The following is a 22889-nucleotide window of genomic DNA, read 5'->3' on the forward strand; positions in this document are numbered from 1 at the left end:
TTTTATCCTTTTGTGAGCAAAGCACCAAGACAAATTCATTGTATGTATACATACTTGGCTAATAAAATTGTATTCAATTCAATTCAAAAAGACACTTGGACAGCTACATGGATAGGAAAGATTCAGAGTGATATGGATATAATGCTATTCATAAATGTATAAATGATATCCTTGCTTCTTTCTGCAAGATTCAATTCAATTCAACTTTATTGTCATTGCACAGATACAAGTATAGGTACAACGAAATGCAGTTTAGCGTCTGGTCATAGTCATAGTGCAAGATAGGAATTTTAAAAAAGTACAGAACAAGCATACATTAGGGTAAGAAGAGTACTGGTTAACAATGTGGATGGAGAGACCAAAGATATCTAGCGACGGGACTCCGAGTTCAGCAATGTAAGTGTGTTGTTGAAAAAACTGTTCCTCAGCCTGCTTGTGCGAGACCTGAGGCTCCTGTACCGCCTCCCTGATGGGAGGAGGGCAAACAGTCCATGGTTAGGGTGAAAGGGGTCCTTGATGATCTTCCTGGCCCGTCTCAGACACCGTTTTCGGTGGAGGGCATCCATGGCAGGGAGCGGGGCACTGATGATGTGCTGAGCGGTTTTCACCACCCGTTGTAGTGCCTTCCTATCCGCTGTGGTGCAACTGCTGTACCATACCGTGAAGCAGGTGGTCAGGATGCTTTCGATGGTACAGCGGTAAAAGTTGGTCAGGATCTGGGGGGACAGGTGAGCTTTCTTGAGCCTCCTCAGGAAGTAAAGGCGCTGCTGCGCCTTTTTGATCAGTTTGGTGGTATTGAGTTACCAGGACAGATCCTCTGAGATGTGTACCCCGAGGAATTTGTAGTTGGAGACGTGCTCCACCTCAGTCCCGTTTATATGGATGGGGGTATGTCTGCCCCCTCTGTTCTTCCTGAAGTCAACAATAATTTCCTTTGTCTTCTTGGAGTTGAGGACGAGGTTATTGTTGGCACACCAGGTTGTCAGGTGCTGGACCTCCTCCCTGTAGGCTGACTCATCGTTGTCACTGATCAGCCCTACCACCGTGGTGTCGTCGGCAAATTTAATGATGGCGTTGGAGCCATACTTAGGGATGCAGTCATGGGTGAAGAAGGAGTAGAGGAGAGGGCTGAGCACACAGCCCTGTGGCATGCCGGTGTTCAGTGTTATAGTGGAGGAGGTGAGGTTGTTGACCCTAACAGACTGTGGTCTGTTGGTGAGGAAATCCAGTGTCCAGTTGCAGAGGGAGGTGGAGATGCCAAGTCCGCTGAGTTTGGTGATCAAGCTAGCGGGGATGACAGTGTTAAAGGCGGAGCTGAAATCAATGAACAGCAACCTGATGTAGGTGTTATTGCTGTCCAGGTGGGTCAGGGCTGAGTGTAGGGCTGCCGATATGGCGTCCTCTGTTGACCTGTTGGTCCGGTAGGCAAACTGATGGGGGTCCAGTGTGGGGGGGGGGGGGGGGGGTAGGCTGGCTTTGAGGTGAACCAAGATCAGCCGCTCAAAGCACTTTGCTTATAGTATACATCTTAGATCAACTTAGCCAAAAAAACTACTTCCATCTGGAGAGTTGGTTTTAGCCAAACTGATCATCATCATTCAATGACAAAATATATTAAAATTATTCGAATAGCACTTTACTCTGGCCTGAGTTTACAATGCTGGCATACTTGCCTGTCATTTTAGAAGCCTTCTTACCCTCCTCGTTTACTTCAATTTTAACCGCTTGCAGCATTTGGGAAACATACAGTTGACTAAACTCTGCAAGAGATTGTCACAATTTATTTGCAAGGCAAATATGTTTTTACAAAGCTATTCAAACAATAAATACTACTTACCAGGAATGTCTCCAGGAATGAGTGGGTTAACATGAATGTTTGACAGCACTGGGCCTCTACTCGCTGGAATTTAGAAGGGTGAGGGGGGGGACTTCATTAGGATAGTGAAAGACCTGGATAGAGTGGAGAGGATGTTTTCACTAGTGGGAGACTCTAGGACCAGAGGTCATACCCTCAGAATTAAAGGACGTCCGTTAGGAAAGAGATGAGGAGGAATTTCTTCAGGTGATGAATCTGTGGAATGCATCGCCATGGAAGGCTGTAGAGGCGAAGGCAATAGATATTTTCGAGGAAGAGATGGATAAATTCTTAATTAGTACAGGTGTCGGGGTGGGACAGGTTATGGGGAAAAGGCAGGAGAATGCAGTTAGGAGGGAGCGATAGATCAGCCATGATTGAATGACGGAGTAGACTTGATGGGCCGAATGGCCTAATTCTGCTCCCATCACATTAACTTACTAGAGAGCTTTCTGAAATTCGCATTGTCTTTATCAAATATATTTGTGATTCCAAGAGGTGCAAGTAGTTCCTGCATGTTCGTCTCTGACTTAGCAGTGAATCTACAAATAAAACATGCAGATTGAAAAAAGTTAGTTCAGCATTTGGAGCCAGCTACTGGAGGATGCAGAAAGGTCAATTGGAAATATTTTATATGTATCCAATATTGGGTAGACTAATGGGACTGAAGGATGATAAATCTCCGGGGCCTGATGGACTGCATCCCAGGGTCCTCAGGGAGGTGGCTCCAGAAATAGTGGACATATTGGTGATTATTTTCCAATGTTCAATAGATTCAGGATCAGTTCCTGTGGATTGGAGGATAGCTAATGTTATCCCACTTTTCAAGAAAGGAGCGAGAGAGAAAACGGGGAATTACAGACCAGTTAGCCTGACTTTGGTGGTGGGAAAGATGCTGGGGTCAATTATTAAAGAGGTAATAATGGGGCTTTTGGATAGCAGTAAAAGGATTAGTCCAAATCAGCATGGATTTATGAAAGGAAAATCATGCTTGACTAACGTTCTTGAAGTTTTTGAAGATGTGACAAGTAAAATGGATGAAGGTGAGCCAGTGGATGTAGTGTATCTAGATTTTCAGAAAGCCTTTGATAAGGTCCCGCATGGAAGACTGGTGACTAAAATTAGACCACACGGTATTGGGGGTAGGGTGTTGACGTGGATAGAAAATTGGTTGGCAGACAGGAAGCAAAGGTTAGAAGTGAACGGGTTATTTTCAGAATGGCAGGCAGTGGCGAGTGGAATGCCGCAAGGCTCGATGTTGGGGCCGCAACAGGTTACCATATATATTAATGATTTGGAAGAGTGAATTAGGAGCAACACTAGCAAGTTTGTGGATAACATAAAGCTGGGTGGCAGTGTGAACTGTGAAGAGGATGTTAGGAGGTTGCAGGGTGACCTGGACAGGTTGAGTGGGCAGATGTGCGGCAGATGCAGTATAATATAGATAAATGTGAGGTTATCCACTTTGGTGGCAAAAACAAGGGGGCAGATTATTATCTCAATGGGGTTAGGTTAGGTAAGGGGGAGGTATAGCGAGGCCTGGGGTCTTTGTACACCCGTCACTGAAAATTGGCGTGCAGGTACAGCAGGCAGGGAAGAAAGCTAATGGAATGTTGGCTTTCATAACAAGAGGAATTTAGTATAGGAGCAGAGAGGTTCTACTGCAGTTGAATAGGGCTCTGGTAAGACCACATCTGGAGTATTGCGTACAGTTTTGGTCTCCTAATTTGAAGAAGGACATCCTTGTGATTGAGGCAGTGCAGCGTAGGTTCACAAGATTGATCCCTGGGATGGCAGGACTGTCATATGAGGAACGATTGAAAAGACTAGGCTTGTATTCACTGGAGTTTAGAAGGATGAGGGGTTATCTTATAGAAACATATAAAATTATAAAAGGACTGGACAAGCTAGATGCAGGAAAAATGTTCCCAATGTTCAGCGAGTCCAGAACCAGGGGCCACAGTCTTAGAATAAAGGGGAGGCCATTTAAGTGAGGTGAGAAGAAACATTTTTACCCAGAGAGTTGTGAAATTGTGGAATTCCCTGCCACAGAGGGCAGTAGAGGCCAAATCACTGGATGGATTTAAGAGAGAGTTAGATGGAGCTCTAGGGGCTAGTGAAATCAAGGGATATGGGGAGAAGGCAGGCACGGGTTATTGATTGGGAATGATCAGCCATGATAGCAATGAATGGCGGTGCTGGCTCGAAGGGCCGAATGGCCTCCTCCTGCACTTATTTTCTATCTTTCTATAACAGCTGAGAAAAAACTGTCCCTGAACCTGGAGGTCTGCGTTTTCACACTTTTGTACCTCTTGTCTGATGGAAGAGGGGAGAAGAAGGAGTGACCAAGGTATGTCTCGTCCTTGATTATTCTGGTGGTCTAGCTGAGGCAGTGTGAAGTGTAGATGGAATCAATGGAAGGGAGGTTGTTTTGTGTGATGGTCTGGGCTGCGTCCACAATTTCTTGCGGACCTGGATGGAGCTGTTCCCAAACCATGCTGTGATGCATCCAGATAGAATGCTTTCTCTGGCACATCTTGAGTATGCCTCAATATATAACAGATTTCAAATAGGGCCAAATATTTCTTGCTCACCTAGGTATAGAAATGTCAAGTTTATTACTCTTCAAGATTTTCTTCCACGCATTTATACTATTTATATTGATGTGAGGGATTATTTCAGTGAGTGCGGTGCTACTATCCACTGGAAGGATAATAAACATACTGAGTTCCCCAATGTATGATAGCTGGAGAACATTATATTCCACATTCTTCGGCGTACTGGCCATACCTATAAAACAAAAGCAAATCATCTTAAAATTTGAAGACTATTTTCTTGTACAGCAGGAAATCTCCCTGTTCAAAGTATGGAACACAGAGTTGTGTGCTATCATTAGCAATATAGAAACAAAGGTTAGATTAAATATTAGTGTCCAATATGTCCCTCACTACCAGAAAAAGATAGTGGCATATACCACAAACATGTATACAGACCAAGAACTCTACAGATATGCATTCTTAAATAACCTTGCACTTATGTAAACAATTGAGTGCCCATTCCATAATAGAGTGATACAGTGTGGATACCGACCCATCTTGCCCACACCGACCAACTTGTCCCAGCTACACTAGTCACACTTGCCTGCGTGTGGCCCATATCCCTCCAAACCTGTCCTATCCATGTACCTGGCTAACTGTTTCTTAAACGTTGAGATAGTCCCTGCCTCAACTACCTCCTCCTACGGCAGCTTGTTCCATACACCCACCACCCTTTGTGTGAAAAAGTTACCCCTCACATTCCTATTAAATCTTTTCCCCTTCACCTTAAACCCATGTCCTCTGGCCTTTGATTCCCCTGGTACAATTGAGGGAGTTTGCAATTTCCACGACCCCATACGATCGTTCAAGTTTACATGGGAAACAAGTCGACAGTGACGGCAGTTCTTCTCAGAAGGCCATACGCCGTAGAACGTATCCTGGATGAAGTTGAGACAGTGAATACTCAAGTTACTTTGGACATGGGATGGTGACTCCGACATACCCATGTCGGGGCGGCCCAGCCCGAGGGAGGTACAGCGCCCATGTCGGGGCGGCCCAGCCCGAGGGAGGTACAGCGCCCATGTCGGGGCGGCCCAGCCCGAGGGAGGTACAGCGCCCATGTCGGGGCGGCCCAGCCCGAGGGAGGTACGGCGCCCATGTCGGGGGAGGCCCAGCCCGAGGCTGAAGACGGCACGATACTCACGTGAGGGTGGCTGGGACGGTGTTCTGGCGGTGGTGGCCTGAGTCCGGGGTTCGGCCGCGGGCCAGCGGCTGCGTCAGCAGGACTGGTGGGCGGCAGCTTCAACCACCCCGGGGCGCGGTGATTGAGCCGCGGGACAGTTTTTAACATCGCCCGGTGGGGTATCACCTCAGCGCAGAGGGAGAAGAGGAGGGAAGAGACTGCAGACCTAAGACTTTGCCTCCATCACAGTGAGGAGATGCTGGGTGGACTCACTGTGGTGGATGTTAATATGTGTTTATTGTTGTTTTTTATTGTATTGTATTGTATGTATGACTGCTGCAATTTCGTTCAGACTTCGGTCTGAATGACAATAAAGGCTATCTAATCTAATCTAATACCCAAAAACTCACTCACCTAAGGGCTCACGAAACGTAACCCTTGTGTAAGTCAGAGAGCGCCAGTTTAACAATACAATTAACAATACAATTCAATTTATTGTCATTTGGACCCCTTGAGGTCCAAACGAAATGCCGTTTCTGCAGCCATACATTACAAACAAATAGACCCAAGACACAACATAATTTATATAAACATCCATCACATTGCTGTGATGGAAGGTCAAAAAAACTTATCTCTCCCCTGCACTCCCCCCCCCCCCCCCGATGTCAGAGTCAAAGTCAAAGTCAAAGCCCCCGGCGGGCGATGGCGATTGTCCCGTGGCCATTAAAGCCACGCCGGGTGATGCAAGGTCGCACACCGGGTTCTTGATGTTACAGCCCCCGGCCTGCGCTCGCAGTTCCGTGGCCATTCCAAGCCGCGCGGGGCGGTGCTGTAAGGCCCCGCTCCAGGAGCTCTTCAACCCTGCAACTCGGGCGGGAGAAGTCGCCGTTGCTGAAGCCCCGAAAGCGGTCTCCCTCCAGGGACCCGCGGGCTCCCGGTGTCACTGTCCGCCAAACCCGCAGTTGCAGCCACCGAATCTCCGGAGGTCGGGCCGCAGCAGCGTCCACCACAGCTCCACCCGGTCTGGACTCGGCCAGCTCCGCGACGGTGAGGTGAGTAGTCGGCACCACAGCCCCTGGTCTTCCTGTTGGAGGCCGCTCCTCGTTGCAGCCCCAACGACAACGGAGACCCGACAAAGAAAAGGTCGGGTCTCCCGTGCAGGGAGAGATTTAAAAGTTACCCCCTCCCCCCCACACCACCCCCACCCCCCCACACACATACCCCAACAAAAAATAACAAAAACTACATAAAAACATAGACATAAAATAATAAAAACGCAGACGGACTGCAGAGGCCGCTGCTGACGAAAGTCGCGCCGCCCACAATTGCACTCCACCACAGCAAGACTTAAATGAGAGAAAATGAGCTGCTTGCTACTTTAGCGAGTTGAGACGTCAGTTGTTTTCACAAACGAGCTTTATTGTCAAAGCAGTGAAAATGACAAGCATCAAACGACAGCTAATACAAAAATGATCTTACCACAACGGTGGTCAAAGTAATGAATGGGGCTAGCCCAGAAAACGCGCGAAAACAAAACCCCTCCCACAGTCACATGGCCAAGATAATCGACCGCAGGTCTGGTGCCACGCGAAGATTTCGTTAACTACAAAATTTCGGAGCGTCGTGCAATACCGCGCACAACTCCATACCCCTCCGCACTTCTCAGTGGGACCTACGCCCGTGCGCCTCAACGCAACGACGAGGTCGCGTAATATGCGTGCCAAGGACACGCAAGTGGGACAGGGCCTTAACTCTCATTGCCCTTATCCCTAACCAGTATGAAGAAGGGTCTTGACCTGAAATGTCCCTATAGGGTGATTTCACGAAAGGTCACTGGAGCGTAGATCCGCACCCACGTGACCGAAAATTTTAACTGGAGTACATGCGTCACTTCCGGTACATGTTAGTGAATGGGAAAACACGCACTTTCACACCTGTTAAAAACATCGAAAACGGCCCGTTTTTGAGCTGCAATTAACTGTACCGGTCGGGGTGACCGTGAGGAACAGCTACCTAAATTTACAGTCCAAAAAAAAGATAGAAACTAAGGTAAATTCAAGAGGGAGCTGAAGGTGTCAAAACAGCGGAAGTGATAGCGGACATTTGCCGTGGAGATTTAAAGATCGAAAATATCGGGAATTATCGCGTTTGCTCGCTGCATTTCATCAAAAGTGGCATTATTGACTTTTTATCTTTATTCATTTGTTATATGAAAAGTATTAAAAGTTAAAAATCCGTCAGTAAAATTGCAAAATCGCCCATGGTTCTCAGGTGGGTTTTAACATGCAAAATGAAAATGCTTCTGAAGCTCCATTTACCATTTAAATAATCGTAAACTATCAATGCGTTTTGAAATAAATTGATAAATGGGATAATTGTCAGCTGTTAGTTGGACAAAAGCAGGACATTTTATTATTTGCCAAAATATATTTCTCAATGTTTCTTGTTTAAAGCCTGCACAATCACCCAAACTACTTATTTATTTATTTATCATCTAATAACAGACAAGCCTGCAGCATGGAATGATGTCAACAATCCTGATTGGGCACCCACTGTGAGCAGGATAGACAATGTGCACAAGAACGCCATCAACTTGCAGAGCTATAGATGCTTGAGCTGCAACCAAATCTGCTTTAATACTCTCTTCTTGTTGCACGTGCATGGCGTTCCCATTCCTTAGCTTGCATCTCAGTAAAATTTATTTCAAAACGCATTGATAGTTTACGATTATTTAAATGGTAAATGGAGCTTCAGAAGCGTTTTCATTTTGCATGTTAAAACCCACCTGAGAACCATGGGCGATTTTGCAATTTTACTGACGGATTTTTAACTTTTAATACTTTTCATATAACAAATGAATAAAGATAAAAAGTCAATAATGCCTTACTTTTGATGAAATGCAGCTAGCAAACGCGATAATTCCCGATATTTTCGATCTTTAAATCTCCACGGCAAATGTCCGCTAGCACTTCCGCTGTTTTGACACCTTCAGCTCCCTCTTGAATTTACCTTAGTTTCTATCTTTTTTTTGGACTGTAAATTTAGGTAGCTGTTCCTCACGGTCACCCCGACTGGCACAGTTAATTGCAGCTCAAAAACGGGCCGTTTTCGATGTTTTTAACGGGTGTGAAAGTGCGTGTTTTCCCATTCACTAACATGTACCGGAAGTGACGCCTGTACTCCAGTTAAAATTTTCGGTCACGTGGGTGCGGATCTACGCTCCAGTGATCTTTCGTGAAATCACCCTATTCCTTCTCTCAAGATATGCTGCCTGTCCTGCTGAGTTACTCCAGCTTTTTGTGCCTATCTCCAGAATTCCTCTGCTTGATTAGTTAAAGCAATTACTCACTAAGTGACACAGATAAGGGCAGCACAGAAATGCAGTGATAGAGTTGCTGCTTTACAGCGCCAGGGACTCTGGTTCAATCCTGACTACAGCTGCTGTCTGCACAAAGTTTGTACGTTCTCCCCGTGCCCTGCGTGGGTTTTCCCCGGGAGCTCCGGTTTCCTTCAACACTCCAAGGAAGTGCAGGTGTGTACGTTAATTGGCTTGCTAAAATTGTAAATTGTCCCTAGTGTGTGTATAATAGTGTTAATGTGCGGGGATTGCTGGTCGGCGTGGACTCGGTGGGCAGAAGGGCCTGTTTCCGCACTGCATCTCTAAACTAAGCCAAAATTATTCCCCAGGTTCAATTGGTGGTCTGTGCTGAACCAATAAATATGACAGTTTTGGTCTCCAAATCTGAGGAAGGACATTATTGTCATAGAGGGAGTGCAGAGAAGATTCACCAGACTGATTCCTGGGATGTCAGGACTGTCTTATGAAGAATGACTGGATAGACTTGGTTTATATTCTCTAGAATTTAGGAGATTGAGAGGGGATCTTATAGAAACTTACAAAATTCTTAAGGGGTTGGACAGGCTAGATGCAGGAAGATTGCTCCCGATGTTGGGGAAGTCCAGGACAAACATAGAAACATAGAAAGTAGGTGCGAGAGTAGACCACCAGGTCCGTCGAGCCCGCACCGCCATTCGCTCATGGCTGAACACTAAACAGACACACTTACCCACAAACAGTAGACACAAGACACAGAACACAAGACACTACCCTCCCCTTTATACCGCTATCACCCCTCTCCACCCCAAGAACCTCGTGATCTCCTGGGGGAGGCAAAAAACCGGATAAAAACCCAGGTCCAATTCGGGAAAAAAATCCGGGAAATTCCTCTCCGACCCCAATCCAGGCGATCGACACTTGTCCAGGAGATCACTCAGGTCTTACTATACTAACCATACCTAGGTCCATATCCCTGCCCTCTCCCCGTAGCCCCTTATCCCCTTGGCAGCTAAAAAACCATCTATTTTAGTCTTAAATATATTTAAAGTTTCTGCTTCCACTGCTCCCTGGGGCAGTGAATTCCATAAATTAACCACCCTCTGGGTGAAGAAGTTCTTCCTCATCTCAGTTTTAAAAGAGCCCCCCCTTATTCTGCAACTATGTCCTCTAGTTCTAGTTTCCCCGATCATTGGGAACACCCTCGGTGCATCCACCCGATCAAGGCCCCTCACGATCTTATATGTTTCAATGAGATCGCCTCTCATTCTTCTAAACTCCAAAGAGTAGAGTTCCAGCCTACTTAACCTTTCCTCATATGTCAATCCCCTCATTGCAGGAATTAATCTTGTAAACCTTCGCTGCACTGCCTCCAGGGCTAGTACATCCTTTCTTAAGTATGGACCCCAGAACTGTACACAGTATTCCAAATGTGGTCTCACTAATACTGTGTACAGCTGCAGCAAGACCTCCGTGTTTTTATACTCAATCCCCCTAGCAATAAAGGCCAAAACTCCATTGGCCTTCCTGATTGCTTGCTGCACCTGCATACTAACTTTTAGTGATTCATGTACTAATACCCCTAGATCCCTTTGCGTTGCATTACAACGCAGCTCCTCCTCATTTAGAAAATAACTTGCCCTATCATTTTTTTCCCCAAAGTGAATGACTTCACATTTATTAGTATTAAATTTCATCTGCCAAGTTGTTGCCCACTCACCTAGCTTATCTATATCCTTTTGGGTCACAGCTTAAGGATAAGGGGGAAATCCTTTAAAACCGAGATGAGAAGAACATTTTTCACACAGAGAGTGGTGAATCTCTGGAACTCTCTGCCACAGAGGGTAGTCGAGGCCAGTTCATTGGCTATATTTAAGAGGGAGTTAGATGTGGCCCTTGTGGCTAAGGGGATCAGAGGGTATGGAGAGAAGGCAGGTACGGGATACTGAGTTGGATGATCAGCCATGATCATATTGAATGGTGCAGGCTCGAAGATCTCATAGAAACAGCCAGCAACAATATTGGAATTTTCAATGAGCATGAGAAAACTATAGATCAATAATACTTGTAGTTTGTTACAAACCAAAATCCTAGAGTCAGAAATTGAAAAGATAATTTAATTGGCAAATTAAAATCCATGAGGGTATATTTTATGTATTGGGCAAAGTAACCATATAACCATATAACCATATAACAATTACAGCACGGAAACAGGCCATCTCGACCCTTCTAGTCCGTGCTGAACACATAATCTCCCCTAGTCCCATATACCTGCGCTCAGACCATAACCCTCCATTCCTTTCCCATCCATATAACTATCCAATTTATTTTTAAATGATAAAAACGAACCTGCCTCCACCACCTTCACTGGAAGCTCATTCCACACAGCTACCACTCTCTGAGTAAAGAAGTTCCCCCTCATGTTACCCCTAAACTTCAGTCCCTTAATTCTCAAGTCATGTCCCCTTGTTTGAATCTTCCCTACTCTCAGTGGTACTGCTCTGTTAGCTAGCTTAAACATGATACCATTCTGTTAGACTTACCAAACTTGAACATTGACGTTTGAAACATCATAGGAACTTGAGACACATCTCCATCGGCTCCAGTGAAACCCTCTTCGTGTGTATTTGCTACGTTAAATTTAGATTTCCACGCACCCTTAAAATATATTGCGTTGGCGACTACAAGCTTGGTAGCTTCATCCAGAATGTCTGGGGAAATTATCTCTGTGATCATACCTAAAGAATCAAACCACATTGTAAAGGGAACTTCAGGTAACACAGGGCTTTCCACCTTTATAAAAATAAATGAGATTACAAAAGGTTTTTGAGATAAAAAGGTGGCACAGTGGTGCAGCTGGTAGAGCTGCTGCCTCACAGTGCCAGAGACCCAGGTTTGATCACGACCTCGGCTCCTGGCTGGAGTTTGCACATTTTCTCCCAAGGCGGCGTGGGTTTCCTCCGGGTGCTCCAGTTTCCTCCCACATCCCAAGGACGTGCAGGTTTGTAGGTTAATTGGCCTCTAAATTGCCTCATGCGATATTTAAGAGGGAGTTAGATGTGGCCCTTGTGGCTAAAGGGATCAGGGGGTATGGAGAGAAGGCAGGTACAGGATACTGAGTTGGATGATCAGCCATGATCATATTGAATGGCGGTGCAGGCTCGAAGGGCCGAATGGCCTACTCCTGCACCTAATTTCTATGTTTCTATGAGTTTAGATTTGATGCAAAAGTGGGATAACAGAACTAGTGTGAATGGGTGAACAATGATCAGCATGGATTCAGTGGGCTGAAGGGCCTCTTTCCATGCTGTGTCTCTAAACTAAAATTTAGAATCTCTACATTATACTGAAAATCTTTAAACAGCATCATAATTGTTAAAATAATGCACCCAGATACACAAATAAAACTTGGATAAAATTGGGAAACTAAAAATGCATGCAACCTTGACGAGAAACACCCATATATAAAAAATATCAATCTTCAGACATTCCTACTATAGTAGGACATGTACGTAGATAGGATGGGTGTCAGGGGTTAAGGGGAGAAGGCAGAAGAATGGGGTTAGGAGGGAGAGATAGATCAGCCATGATTAAATGGCAGAGTAGACGATGGGCCGAATGCAGCACCATTGGTATGATAGTCAGATTTATGGAAGATGTACCTTTAGTCTTGTACTCAGCCCATTTGTTGATTGTTGATGCAGCTGCTTCAGAATCAGAATAATCCACATTTGTCGGTCCAGTTTGATAAGTTTTAGAACACCGCTTAATAAAGCTTTTTCGTAATACAAGGTCACGTGGTATAAATATTCCATTACCAAAAGTAACGACATCCTTACTTTTGTATTTAGTTAATGACTCGTGTACCTTTTTGAGCCGTGAATGAGTACCTGAAAAGAAAATCAATATAGAAAGGCTGTTAACTTGGAAAACTTCAGTACCCATTTCTAAATCGTATACCATTCAAATCTGAGGCACTTGGTTACTAAAGAGAAACATACAAGTGATCCATATCCCTCCATATCCGCGTGTCTCTAAAAACTTCTTGAATGCCACTATCCTATCCCCTTTCACCCCCATTCCTGACAATGCGTTCCAGTCCCCCTCCACCCTCTAAAAAGCACTTGCTCTGCACATCTCCATTATAGTTTCCATCTCTCACCCTAGAGATTTTCCTCTACTGCTATTGTCTATAATTTTATATACGTCTAAGTATCCAAAATAATTCATTAATTACACATGGCAAAGACATCTATGAATTAAAATATTTTATCAAGTACATTATCAATTGAATCCAATACTATGCAAATGAAGTCACCATCTTGTCCATTTGCTAAATAATGTTTTGGAAACTTAAAGTAGTAATTGATGAAGAATCAATGTTAGGCAGGACCCAATATACCAAACGATAGGAAATGTGATTATCATAAATGAGGAAGATAGAAGTTGCATTGAAACAGCCATATTTTTAAAGCCACCAAGCTAGAAACACCGATTTTGAAAGAACATGTCCAAGAAAAGCAAAGGAAAAATAATGAAGTATTTTGGAAATGAAAGAAAAGCAGCCAATTGTTTTCTCACTGAATAACAACAGTCCATCATTGTCACGTAACAGGCATTTGAAATGTTCATAAGATCATGACGTAGTTCCACTGGTGTGAGAACCTAGGACTAGGTCATATCCTCAGAATAAAAGGATGTTTCTTTAGGAAGGAGACTAGGAGAAATTTCTTTAGTCAGAAGGTGGTGAATCTGTGGAATTTATTGCCACAGAAGATAGTGGAGGCCAAGTCAATGGATATTTTTAAGGCAGAGAGCTAGATTCTTGATTAGTACAGGTGTCAGTGGTTATGCGGAGAAGGCAAGAAAATGGGGTTAAGAGGGAAAGATAGATCAGCTATTATTGAATGGTAGAGTAGACTTGATGGGCCAAATAGCCTATCTCCTGCCTCCCCTCTCAACTCCCCCTCCCCCCATAACCTTTGTCACCCTTACTAATCAAGAATCAATCAATCTCTGCTTTAAAAATACCCAATGGCTTAGCCTCTACAGCAATCTGTGGCAATGATTTCCAAAGATTCACCACCCTCTGGCTAAAGAAATTCCTCCTCATCTCAGTTCTAAGAAGGCACATTCCTTTATTCTGACGCTGTGCCCCCAGTCCTAGACTCTCCCACTACTGGAAACATCAGAAAAATGTTGCAAAGAACCTTCTCCAATAAACAATTTGAGAGCAATGCCCAAAGAAGATAGTATTCCTGGTGGATAGTTTACAAAAATAAAAATCAACAACTGCAAAGAAATATATTGCACAGACATCAACGCAAAATGGAATAAGATCTCAAATTGCAAAGTCATATTGAACATGTTCAGATGGGAAGAAGGAAGGTTACGGTTGGTATAAGACACTAGTTAAACAAACCAAATCGGCTGTATTTCAAAGCACCGCTCAATTCCTTTTTTGTTATTCCATCAGCTCCGAATTGCAGTATCCAAAGCAATGATACCATTCCATGTGGTGACATGACAATGTTTTCTGTTGGTTGGGACGTAGCAACCTGATTGAAAATCTTCATCCCCAAATCGGACTCAACCTCCGATGTTTTCGACTCTCCCAATAGGCAGTGAACAGACCCCACAGCCACACACAGGACAATCAAAATATTCATGTTCCTCATTGCAATTCCAATTCTCAACCAGAACAGTATCTGCAAAAAGAAAGTCTGGGTTTTTACACATGTAAAGCTGTAATTATTCTATCATTATTTTATAATGATTTCAAAAAATGAGTATTGGAACAAAGTTCAGAACTTACTGGATAAATAAAGAGTCATCTGGCACAGTTTACTGATTTAAAAAAAAAAGAGCATATTCAACATAAATCCAACTGGTCCTAAAGTGTTAGCACTCATGATTTACTTTTGAAACTGGTCATGTAGTAAAAGCAATATGCAGTCGTCAACAATGATCAAAACAGGTTCATGTTAGGATAGATACAATAGGCTGGAGGAATGCCCTGGTGTGGAACACCTCATCCTGGGAGCAGATGCGGCGTCGACAGAGGAATTGGGAGTAGGGGATGGAGTCCTTACAGAAAGCAGGGTGGGAAGAAGAGTAGTCTAGATAGTCATGGAAGTCAGTGGATTTATAGTGGATGTCAGTCAGAAGTCTATCACCTGCGATGGAGATAGTGAGGTCAAGAAATGGTAGGGAAGTGTCGGAAATGGTCCAGGTGTATTTCAACTGGAATGGAATGCTATTTATTGTCATTCAAACCTAGGTTTGAACGAAATTTCATTTCTACAGTTTTTTACATTACAAAAAAACCCAAGACCCACACTTAACACCGTTTACATAATCATCAATTACAGTAAATCTCCAACACCTCCTCACTGTGATGGAAGGCAAAGTCTTTATCTCTTCCCTTTGTTCTTCTCTCGCAGTCCAGTCATATAAAATTATAAAAGGACTGGACAAGCTAGATGCAGGAAAAATGGTCCCAATGTTGGGCGAGTCCAGAACCAGGGACCACAGTCTTAGAATAAAGGAGAGGTTATTTAAGACTGAGGTGAGAAAAAACCTTTTCACCCAGAGAGTTATGAATTTATGGAATTCCCTGCCATAGAGGGCAGTGGAGGCCAGGTCACTGGATGGATTTCAGAGAGTTAGATAGAGCTCTAGGGGCTAGTGGAGTCAAGGGATATGGGGATAAGGCAGGCACGGGTTATTGATAGGGGACGATCAGCCATGATCACAATGAATGGCGGTGCTGGCTCGAAGGGCCGAATGGCCTCCTCCTGCATCTATTTTCTATGTTTCTATGAAACCCTTTTTCAGACTAAAGAAGGGTTTCGGCCTGAAATGTTGCCTATTTCCTTCGTGCCATAGATTAGGTATGTTGCAAAACCTACCTTCAGCGGCGCTGCAGATCTGTCGCTGCCCGTGTGCGCAATATTGGCGCCTTTGAGAAGGGGGCGGGTTTAAAACGCGATTTTCTCTCGGCTATTCAAATCGAGGTTGTTCAGCCTACTTAGTTGCTGATGAAAAATCGCTGCGAGGTTCATTCGCTGCAGCTATTTATAAACTTAATTGGTTAATTTAATTGTTATAGCAGGTTAAAAATCATCCTCTAAACCCGCGACTGCCGACAACGGGACGGATCTCATGCAGGGGACAACAGAAGGTAGGTTGTTTATTTTTACATTAAAAAGCGCTTCTTAAGATCCCTTTATACAAAATGTTATGTTGCGAGTAGCTAATTTGGGGGCCCATTAAATCCCGCAGTATTTTTCTGGGCATATGGGGTACAAATCCACTGCAATGGAAACGTTCCAAACCAGCGCGTTCCACAGAGTTCCACAGGATCCCACTCGAAAGCTGATTTAAATGGCCATTAATTTACAGCAATTGAACACTAAATTCCTTCCATTTGGCCTATAAATTAATGTAAATGAGATTTAAAAATCATGTTTTATTGTGAATTCTTGTCTGAATGTTCTTTGGACACTTAGGCTATTTAAAAATGTTAATTGAATTTTGGAATTAGCTACAATTGGGTAACTAACTAATTATATGCTTTAATTTCAGGTCATCCATAGATACATAGATACATAGAAAATAGGTGCAGGAGTAGGCCATTCGGCCCTTCGAGCCTGCACCGCCATTCAATATGATCATGGCTGATCATCCAACTCAGTATCCCGTACCTGCCTTCTCTCCATACCCCCTGATCCCTTTAGCCACAAGGTCCACATCTAACTCCCTCTTAAATATAGCCAATGAACTGGCCTCAACTATCCTCTGTGGCAGAGAGTTCCTCCAGAGATTCACCACTCTGTGTGAAAAATGTTTTTCTCATCTTGGTCTTAAAGGATTTCCCCCTTATCCTTAAGCTGTGACCCCTTGTCCTGGACTTCCCCAACATCGGGAACAATCTTCCTGCATCTAGCCTGTCCAACCCCTTAAGAATTTTGTAAGTTTCTATAAGATCCCCCCTCAATCTCCTAAATTCTAGCGAGTACAAGCCAAGTCTATCCAGTCTTTCTTCATATGAAAGTCCTGACATCCCAGGAATCAGTCTGGTGAACCTTCTCTGCACTCCCTCTATGGCAATAATGTCCTTCCTCAGATTTGGAGACAAAACTGTACGCAATACTCCAGGTGTGGTCTCACCAAGACCCTGTACAACTGCAGTAGAACCTCCCTACTCCTATACTCAAATCCTTTTGCTATGAAAGCTAACATACCATTCGCTTTCTCCACTGCCTGCTGCACCTGCATGCCTACTTTCAATGACTGGTGTACCATGACACCCAGGTCTCGTTGCATCTTCCCTTTTCCTAATCGGCCACCATTTAGATAATAGTCTGGTTTCCTGTTTTTGCCACCAAAGTGGATAACCTCACATTTATCCACATTATACTGTAATCCAAGTAAGATTGTTTAATATTTGTTTCAGAATGCTTCAATCTATAATAACTGAAAATTTATTTCAGTTCTCTTTATTTTTAATAAAGTTATGGGCCTAATACTGTCCTCGATCACAGCTTTTGTGTTAAGTCAATGGAAAATTAATAGGGAACAAGATGCCAATTTCCGAGTATGAAAAAGGCCATAACTTTTTTAATACTGAAGATATGAAAGTGAATTAGGGGTCAAATTAAACTTCTTTTTATGCTTTATCTGATGGGATAAATTGCAGACTTGATTTTTAAAATCTCAAAATTTTGTAACATTGCTACATAGATGCTGCCGCACCCGCTGAGTTTCACCAGCACTGTTGTCTACCTTAGATTTTCCAGCATCTGCAGATCCAAGGAGCTGCAGATGCTGGTTTAAAAAAAGACACAAAGTGCTGGAGTAACTCAGCTGGTCAGGCAGTATCTCTGAAGTTGGATAGGCGATGCTTCGGGTCGGGACCCTTCTTCAAACTGGAAAAATTAGGCAGCATCTGTGAAAAGGGGTCCAATCCGGCCAGCGGGATGATTTGGGGAAATATATATATATATTCACGACCATTTATAGGACTCAGAACTGCTGTAGATTTGGGAGCAACAGCAGCAGGAGGTTAGCAAGAGATACGACTGATTGGCTCTAGCCCAAGTGGGAGGAGAGAAGTGAAAACAGTTAAAGTAGAGGCCAAGGACAGGCAGACTTGACTCAGAACTGCTGTAGCTTTGGGAGCAACAGCAGCAGGAGATTTGCAAGAGATACGACTGATTGGCTCTAGCCCAAGTGGGAGGAGAGAAGTGAAAACAGTTCAAGTAGAGGCCAAGGACAGGCAGACTTGACTCAGAACTGCTGTAGTTTTGGGAGCAACAGCAGCAGCAGGAGTTTAGCAAGAGATACGACTGATTGGCTCTAGCCCAAGTGGGAGGAGAGAAGTGAAAACAGTTAAAGTAGAGGCCAAGGACAGGCAGACTTGACTCAGAACTGCTGTAGGTTTGGGAGCAACAGCAGCAGGAGTTAACAAGAGATACGACTGATTGGCTCTAGCCCAAGTGGGAGGAGAGAAGTGAAAACAGTTAAAGTAGAGGCCAAGGACAGGCAGACTTGACTCAGAACTGCTGTAGCTTTGGGAGCAACAGCAGCAGGAGTTTAGCAAGTGATACGACTGATTGGCTCTAGCCCAAGTGGGAGGAGAGAAGTGAGTCAGTGCTGGGAAAACAGTTGAAAACAGGAATTTGGTTTGTAAATTGGTAAATCAGGCAATTTATCAGTCAATTTAAGCAAGACGGCTCTTAGCGAGCGGCAGTGAGTGAGCGGCCTTGTGAGAAAAGTGTGAGTCTTTGGCTCGAGAGTCTTCGGAGAGGAGACCACGCAATACGCTTGAGAGGTAGAGACGAAAGAAGGAGATGTCAGGCAAGCTGATTCAGTGCGATGCTTGCAGTATGTGGGAGGTCAAGGACACCGCTGGTGCCTCTGGCTGCTACAAATGGGAGAAGTGCATCCAGGTAGAGCTCCTGAAGGGCCGTGTTGGGGAACTTGAGAAGCAAGTGGATGACCTCCGGTTCGTCCGAGAAACGGAGTCGTTCCTCGACAAGTCCTACAGTACGATTCTTACACCTAAGGTACTGGAAGAGAGAAGGTGGGAGACAGTGAGAATGGGAGGGAAGCATGGAATGCCAACGTCCCCGGGTGTTGTACCTCTTGTGAACAGGTTCACCCACTTAGAAGCTGTCGGGACAGAAGAGGTGTTTACACTGGGCGGCGGACTGGCTTGTGATGCGAATAGGGCTGTTGAGCCAAAACCAAAAAGGCCTAAGGCAGGCAACGCCATTGTAGTGGGAGACTCCATTGTGAGAGGTACGGACAGGGGTTTCTGCAGCAACAGACGAGATGCGAGGATGGTGTGCTGCCTTCCTGGTGCCAGGGTCCAGGATGTCACAGACAGAGTGCAGAAAATCCTCAAGGGCGAAGGTGAACATCCGGAAGTGGTAGTTCATGTCGGCACAAATGATGTCGGAAAGAAGGGGATGAATATTCTGCAGCGTGACTTTAGAGAGCTCGGAAAAATGCTGAAAAGCAGGACCTCCAGGGTTGTTATCTCCGGTTTGCTTCCAGTTCCTCGTGCTGGCGAGAGCAGGAACAGGGAGATACAGGACCTGAACGTGTGGCTGAGGAACTGGTGCACGGGGCAGGGATTTAGATTCTTAGATCACTGGGATCTGTTTTGGGGTAAGGGGGAACTGTACAAAAGGGACGGATTGCAAGGCCCCAGGGTGACCAAGGCAGGTGTGGGACCAGCATTCTGGCAGGCAGGTTTGCCACTGCTCCACGGGTGGTTTTAAACTGAATAAGGGGGGTGGGGTGTCGAATGGGATAGTGGAGGATGGAGTTAAAGGGAAAGGCTTTCTTAAATGTGTGAGCGTAGAGACAGAGGGGTGTAAAATGAGGGTAGAAGCAATAGGTAGCAAGGTGAAAAGTAAAAGTGGCAGGCAGACAAAACCAGGGCAAAAATCAAAAAGGGCCACTTTTCAACATAATTGTATAAGGGGTAAGAGTGTTGTAAAAACAAGCCTGAAGGCTTTGTGTCTCAATGCAAGGAGCATTCGTAATAAGGTGGATGAGTTGAATGTGCAGATAGCTATTAATGACTATGATATAGTTGGGATCACGGAGACATGGCTCCAGGGTGACCAAGGCTGGGAGCTGAACATCCAGGGATATTCAATATTCAGGAGGGATAGAGAGAAAGGAAAAGGAGGTGGGGTAGCATTGCTGATTAGAGAGGAGATTAACGCAATGGAAAGGAAGGACATTAGTTTGGAGGATGTGGAATCGGTATGGGTAGAGCTGCGAAACACTAAGGGGCAGAAAACGCTGGTGGGTGTTGTGTACAGGCCACCTAACAGTAGTAGTGAAGTTGGAGATGGTATCAAACAGGAAATTAGAAATGCGTGCGACAAAGGCAAAAACGTTATTATGGGTGACTTCAATCTACATATAGATTGGGTGAATCAAATTGGCAGGGGTGCTGAGGAAGAGGATTTCTTGGAATGTATGCGGGATAGTTATCTAAATCAACATGTAGAGGAACCAACGAGAGAGCAGGCTATTTTAGACTGGGTATTGAGTAATGAGGAAGGGTTTGTTAATAGTCTTGTTGTACGTGCCCCCTTGGGCAAGAGTGACCATAATATGGTTGAGTTCTTCATTAGGATGGAGAGTGACATTGTTAATTCAGAAACAATGGTTCTGAACTTAAAGAAAGGTAACTTTGAGGGTATGAGACGTGAATTGGCCAAGATTGACTGGCAATTAATTCTAAAAGGGTTGACGGTGGATATGCAATGGAAGACATTTAAAGACTGCATGGATGAACTACAAAAATTGTTCATCCCAGTTTGGCAAAAGAATAAATCAGGGAAGGTAGTACATCCGTGGATAACAAGGGAAATCAGGGATAGTATCAAAGCGAAGGATGATGCGTACAAATTAGCCAGAAAAAGCAGCATACCGGAGGACTGGGAGAAATTCAGAGGCCAGCAGAGGAGGACAAAGGGCTTAATTAGGAAAGGAAAAATAGATTATGAAAGAAAACTGGCAGGGAACATAAAAAACTGACTGCAAAAGTTTTTATAGATATATGAAAAGAAAGAGATTAGTTAAAACAAATGTAGGTCCCTTGCAGTCAGAAACAGGTGAGTTGATCATGGGGAACAAGGATATGGCGGACCAATTGAATAACTACTTTGGTTCCGTCTTCACTAAGGAAGACATAAATAATCTGCCGGAAATAGCAGGGGACCGCGGGTCAAAGGAGTTGGAGGAATTGAGTGAAATCCAGGTTAGCCGGTAAGTGGTGTTGGGTAAATTGAATGGATTAAAGGCCGATAAATCCCCAGGGCCAGATAGGCTGCATCCCAGAGTACTTAAGGAAGTAGCTCCAGAAATAGTGGATGCATTAATAATAATAATAATAATAAATTTTATTTATGGGCGCCTTTCAAGAGTCTCAAGGACACCTTACAAAAATTGAGCATGTAGAGGAAAAACATGTAAGGGGAATGAAATAAATAGTAGAGACATGACTAGTACACAAAGTAAAGACATAATTCAATACAAAACACAGTGTGAGGCAATTAATGCACAGATGAAAAGGGACGGGGACGTGGGGCTAAGGATAGGCAGAGGTGAAGAGATGGGTCTTGAGGCGGGACTGGAAGATGGTGAGGGATACGGAATTGCGGATCATTTGGGGGAGGGAGTTCCAGAGCCTGGGAGCTGCCCTGGAGAAGGCTCTGTCCCCAAAACTGCGGAGGTTGGACTTGTGGATGGAGAGGAGACCGGCTGATGTGGATCTGAGGGACCGTGAGGGTTGGTAGGGGGAGAGGAGGTCAGTGAGATATGGGGGGGCCAGATGGTGGAGGGCTTTGTAGGTGAGGACCAGGATTTTGTAGGTGATCCGGTTGGAGATGGGAAGCCAGTGAAATTTTTTGAGGACTGGAGTGATGTGATGCCAGGATTTGGTGTGGGTAATATAGTAATAATCTTTATTAATAATCTTTAGTAATAATCTTTCAAAACTCTTTAGATTCTGGAGTAGTTCCTGAGGATTGGCGGGTAGCAAACGTAACCCCACTTTTTAAGAAGGGAGGGAGAGAGAAAACGGGGAATTACAGACCAGTTAGTCTAACATCAGTAGTGGGGAAACTGCTAGAGTCAGTTAGTAAAGATGGGATAGCAGCACATTTGGAAAGTGGTGAAATCATTGGACAAAGTCAGCATGGATTTACAAAAGGTAAATCATGTCTGACGAATCTTATAGAATTTTTCGAGGATGTAACTAGTAGCGTGGATAGGGGAGAACCAGTGGATGTGGTGTATCTGGACTTCCAGAAGGCTTTCGACAAGGTCCCACATAAGAGAATAGTATACAAACTTAAAGCACACGGCATTGGGGGTTCAGTATTGATGTGGATAGAGAACTGTCTGGCAAACAGCAAAGAGTAGGAGTAAACGGGTCCTTTTCACAATGGCAGGCAGTGACTAGTGGGGTACCGCAAGGCTCAGTGCTGGGACCCCAGCAATTTACAATATATATTAATGATCTGGATGAGGGAATTGAAGGCAATATCTCCAAGTTTGCGGATGACACTAAGCTGGGGGTCAGTGTTAGCTGTGAGGAGGATGCTAGGAGACTGCAAGGTGACTTGGATAGGCTGGGTGAGTGGGCAAATGTTTGGCAGATGCAGTATAATGTGGATAAATGTGAGGTTATCCATTTTGGTGGCAAAAACAGGAAAGCAGACTATTCCTAGTCGGCCACCATTTAGATAAAAGGGGAGATGCAGCGAGACCTGGGTGTCATGGTACACCAGTCATTGAAAGTAGGCATGCAGGTGCAGCAGGCAGTGAAGAAAGCGAATGGTATGTTAGCTTTCATAGCAAAAGGATTTGAGTATAGGAGCAGGGAGGTTCTACTGCAGTTGAACAGGGTCTTGGTGAGACCACACCTGGAGTATTGCGTACAGTTTT

The 22889-nt window shown here is 44.5% G+C and overlaps 1 protein-coding gene across 1 annotated transcript; it reads right to left on the reverse strand.

Annotated features, from left to right (window-relative positions):
* Window positions 1-1620: 1620 nt before the first annotated feature.
* LOC116980116 (glia-derived nexin-like) lies at window positions 1621-14578 on the reverse strand. The gene is made up of 6 exons (XM_033032226.1): window positions 14332-14578; window positions 12572-12799; window positions 11453-11647; window positions 4450-4645; window positions 2297-2397; window positions 1621-1760 (listed from the first exon to the last, which is right to left on the reverse strand). The coding sequence occupies exons 1-6, from the start codon at window positions 14576-14578 to the stop codon at window positions 1621-1623; spliced, it is 1107 nt and encodes a 368-aa protein (XP_032888117.1).
* Between the last annotated feature and the right edge of the window lie 8311 nt (window positions 14579-22889).

This window comes from Amblyraja radiata, chromosome 13, assembly GCF_010909765.2.
Source record: "Amblyraja radiata isolate CabotCenter1 chromosome 13, sAmbRad1.1.pri, whole genome shotgun sequence".
Lineage (NCBI taxonomy): Eukaryota > Metazoa > Chordata > Chondrichthyes > Rajiformes > Rajidae > Amblyraja > Amblyraja radiata.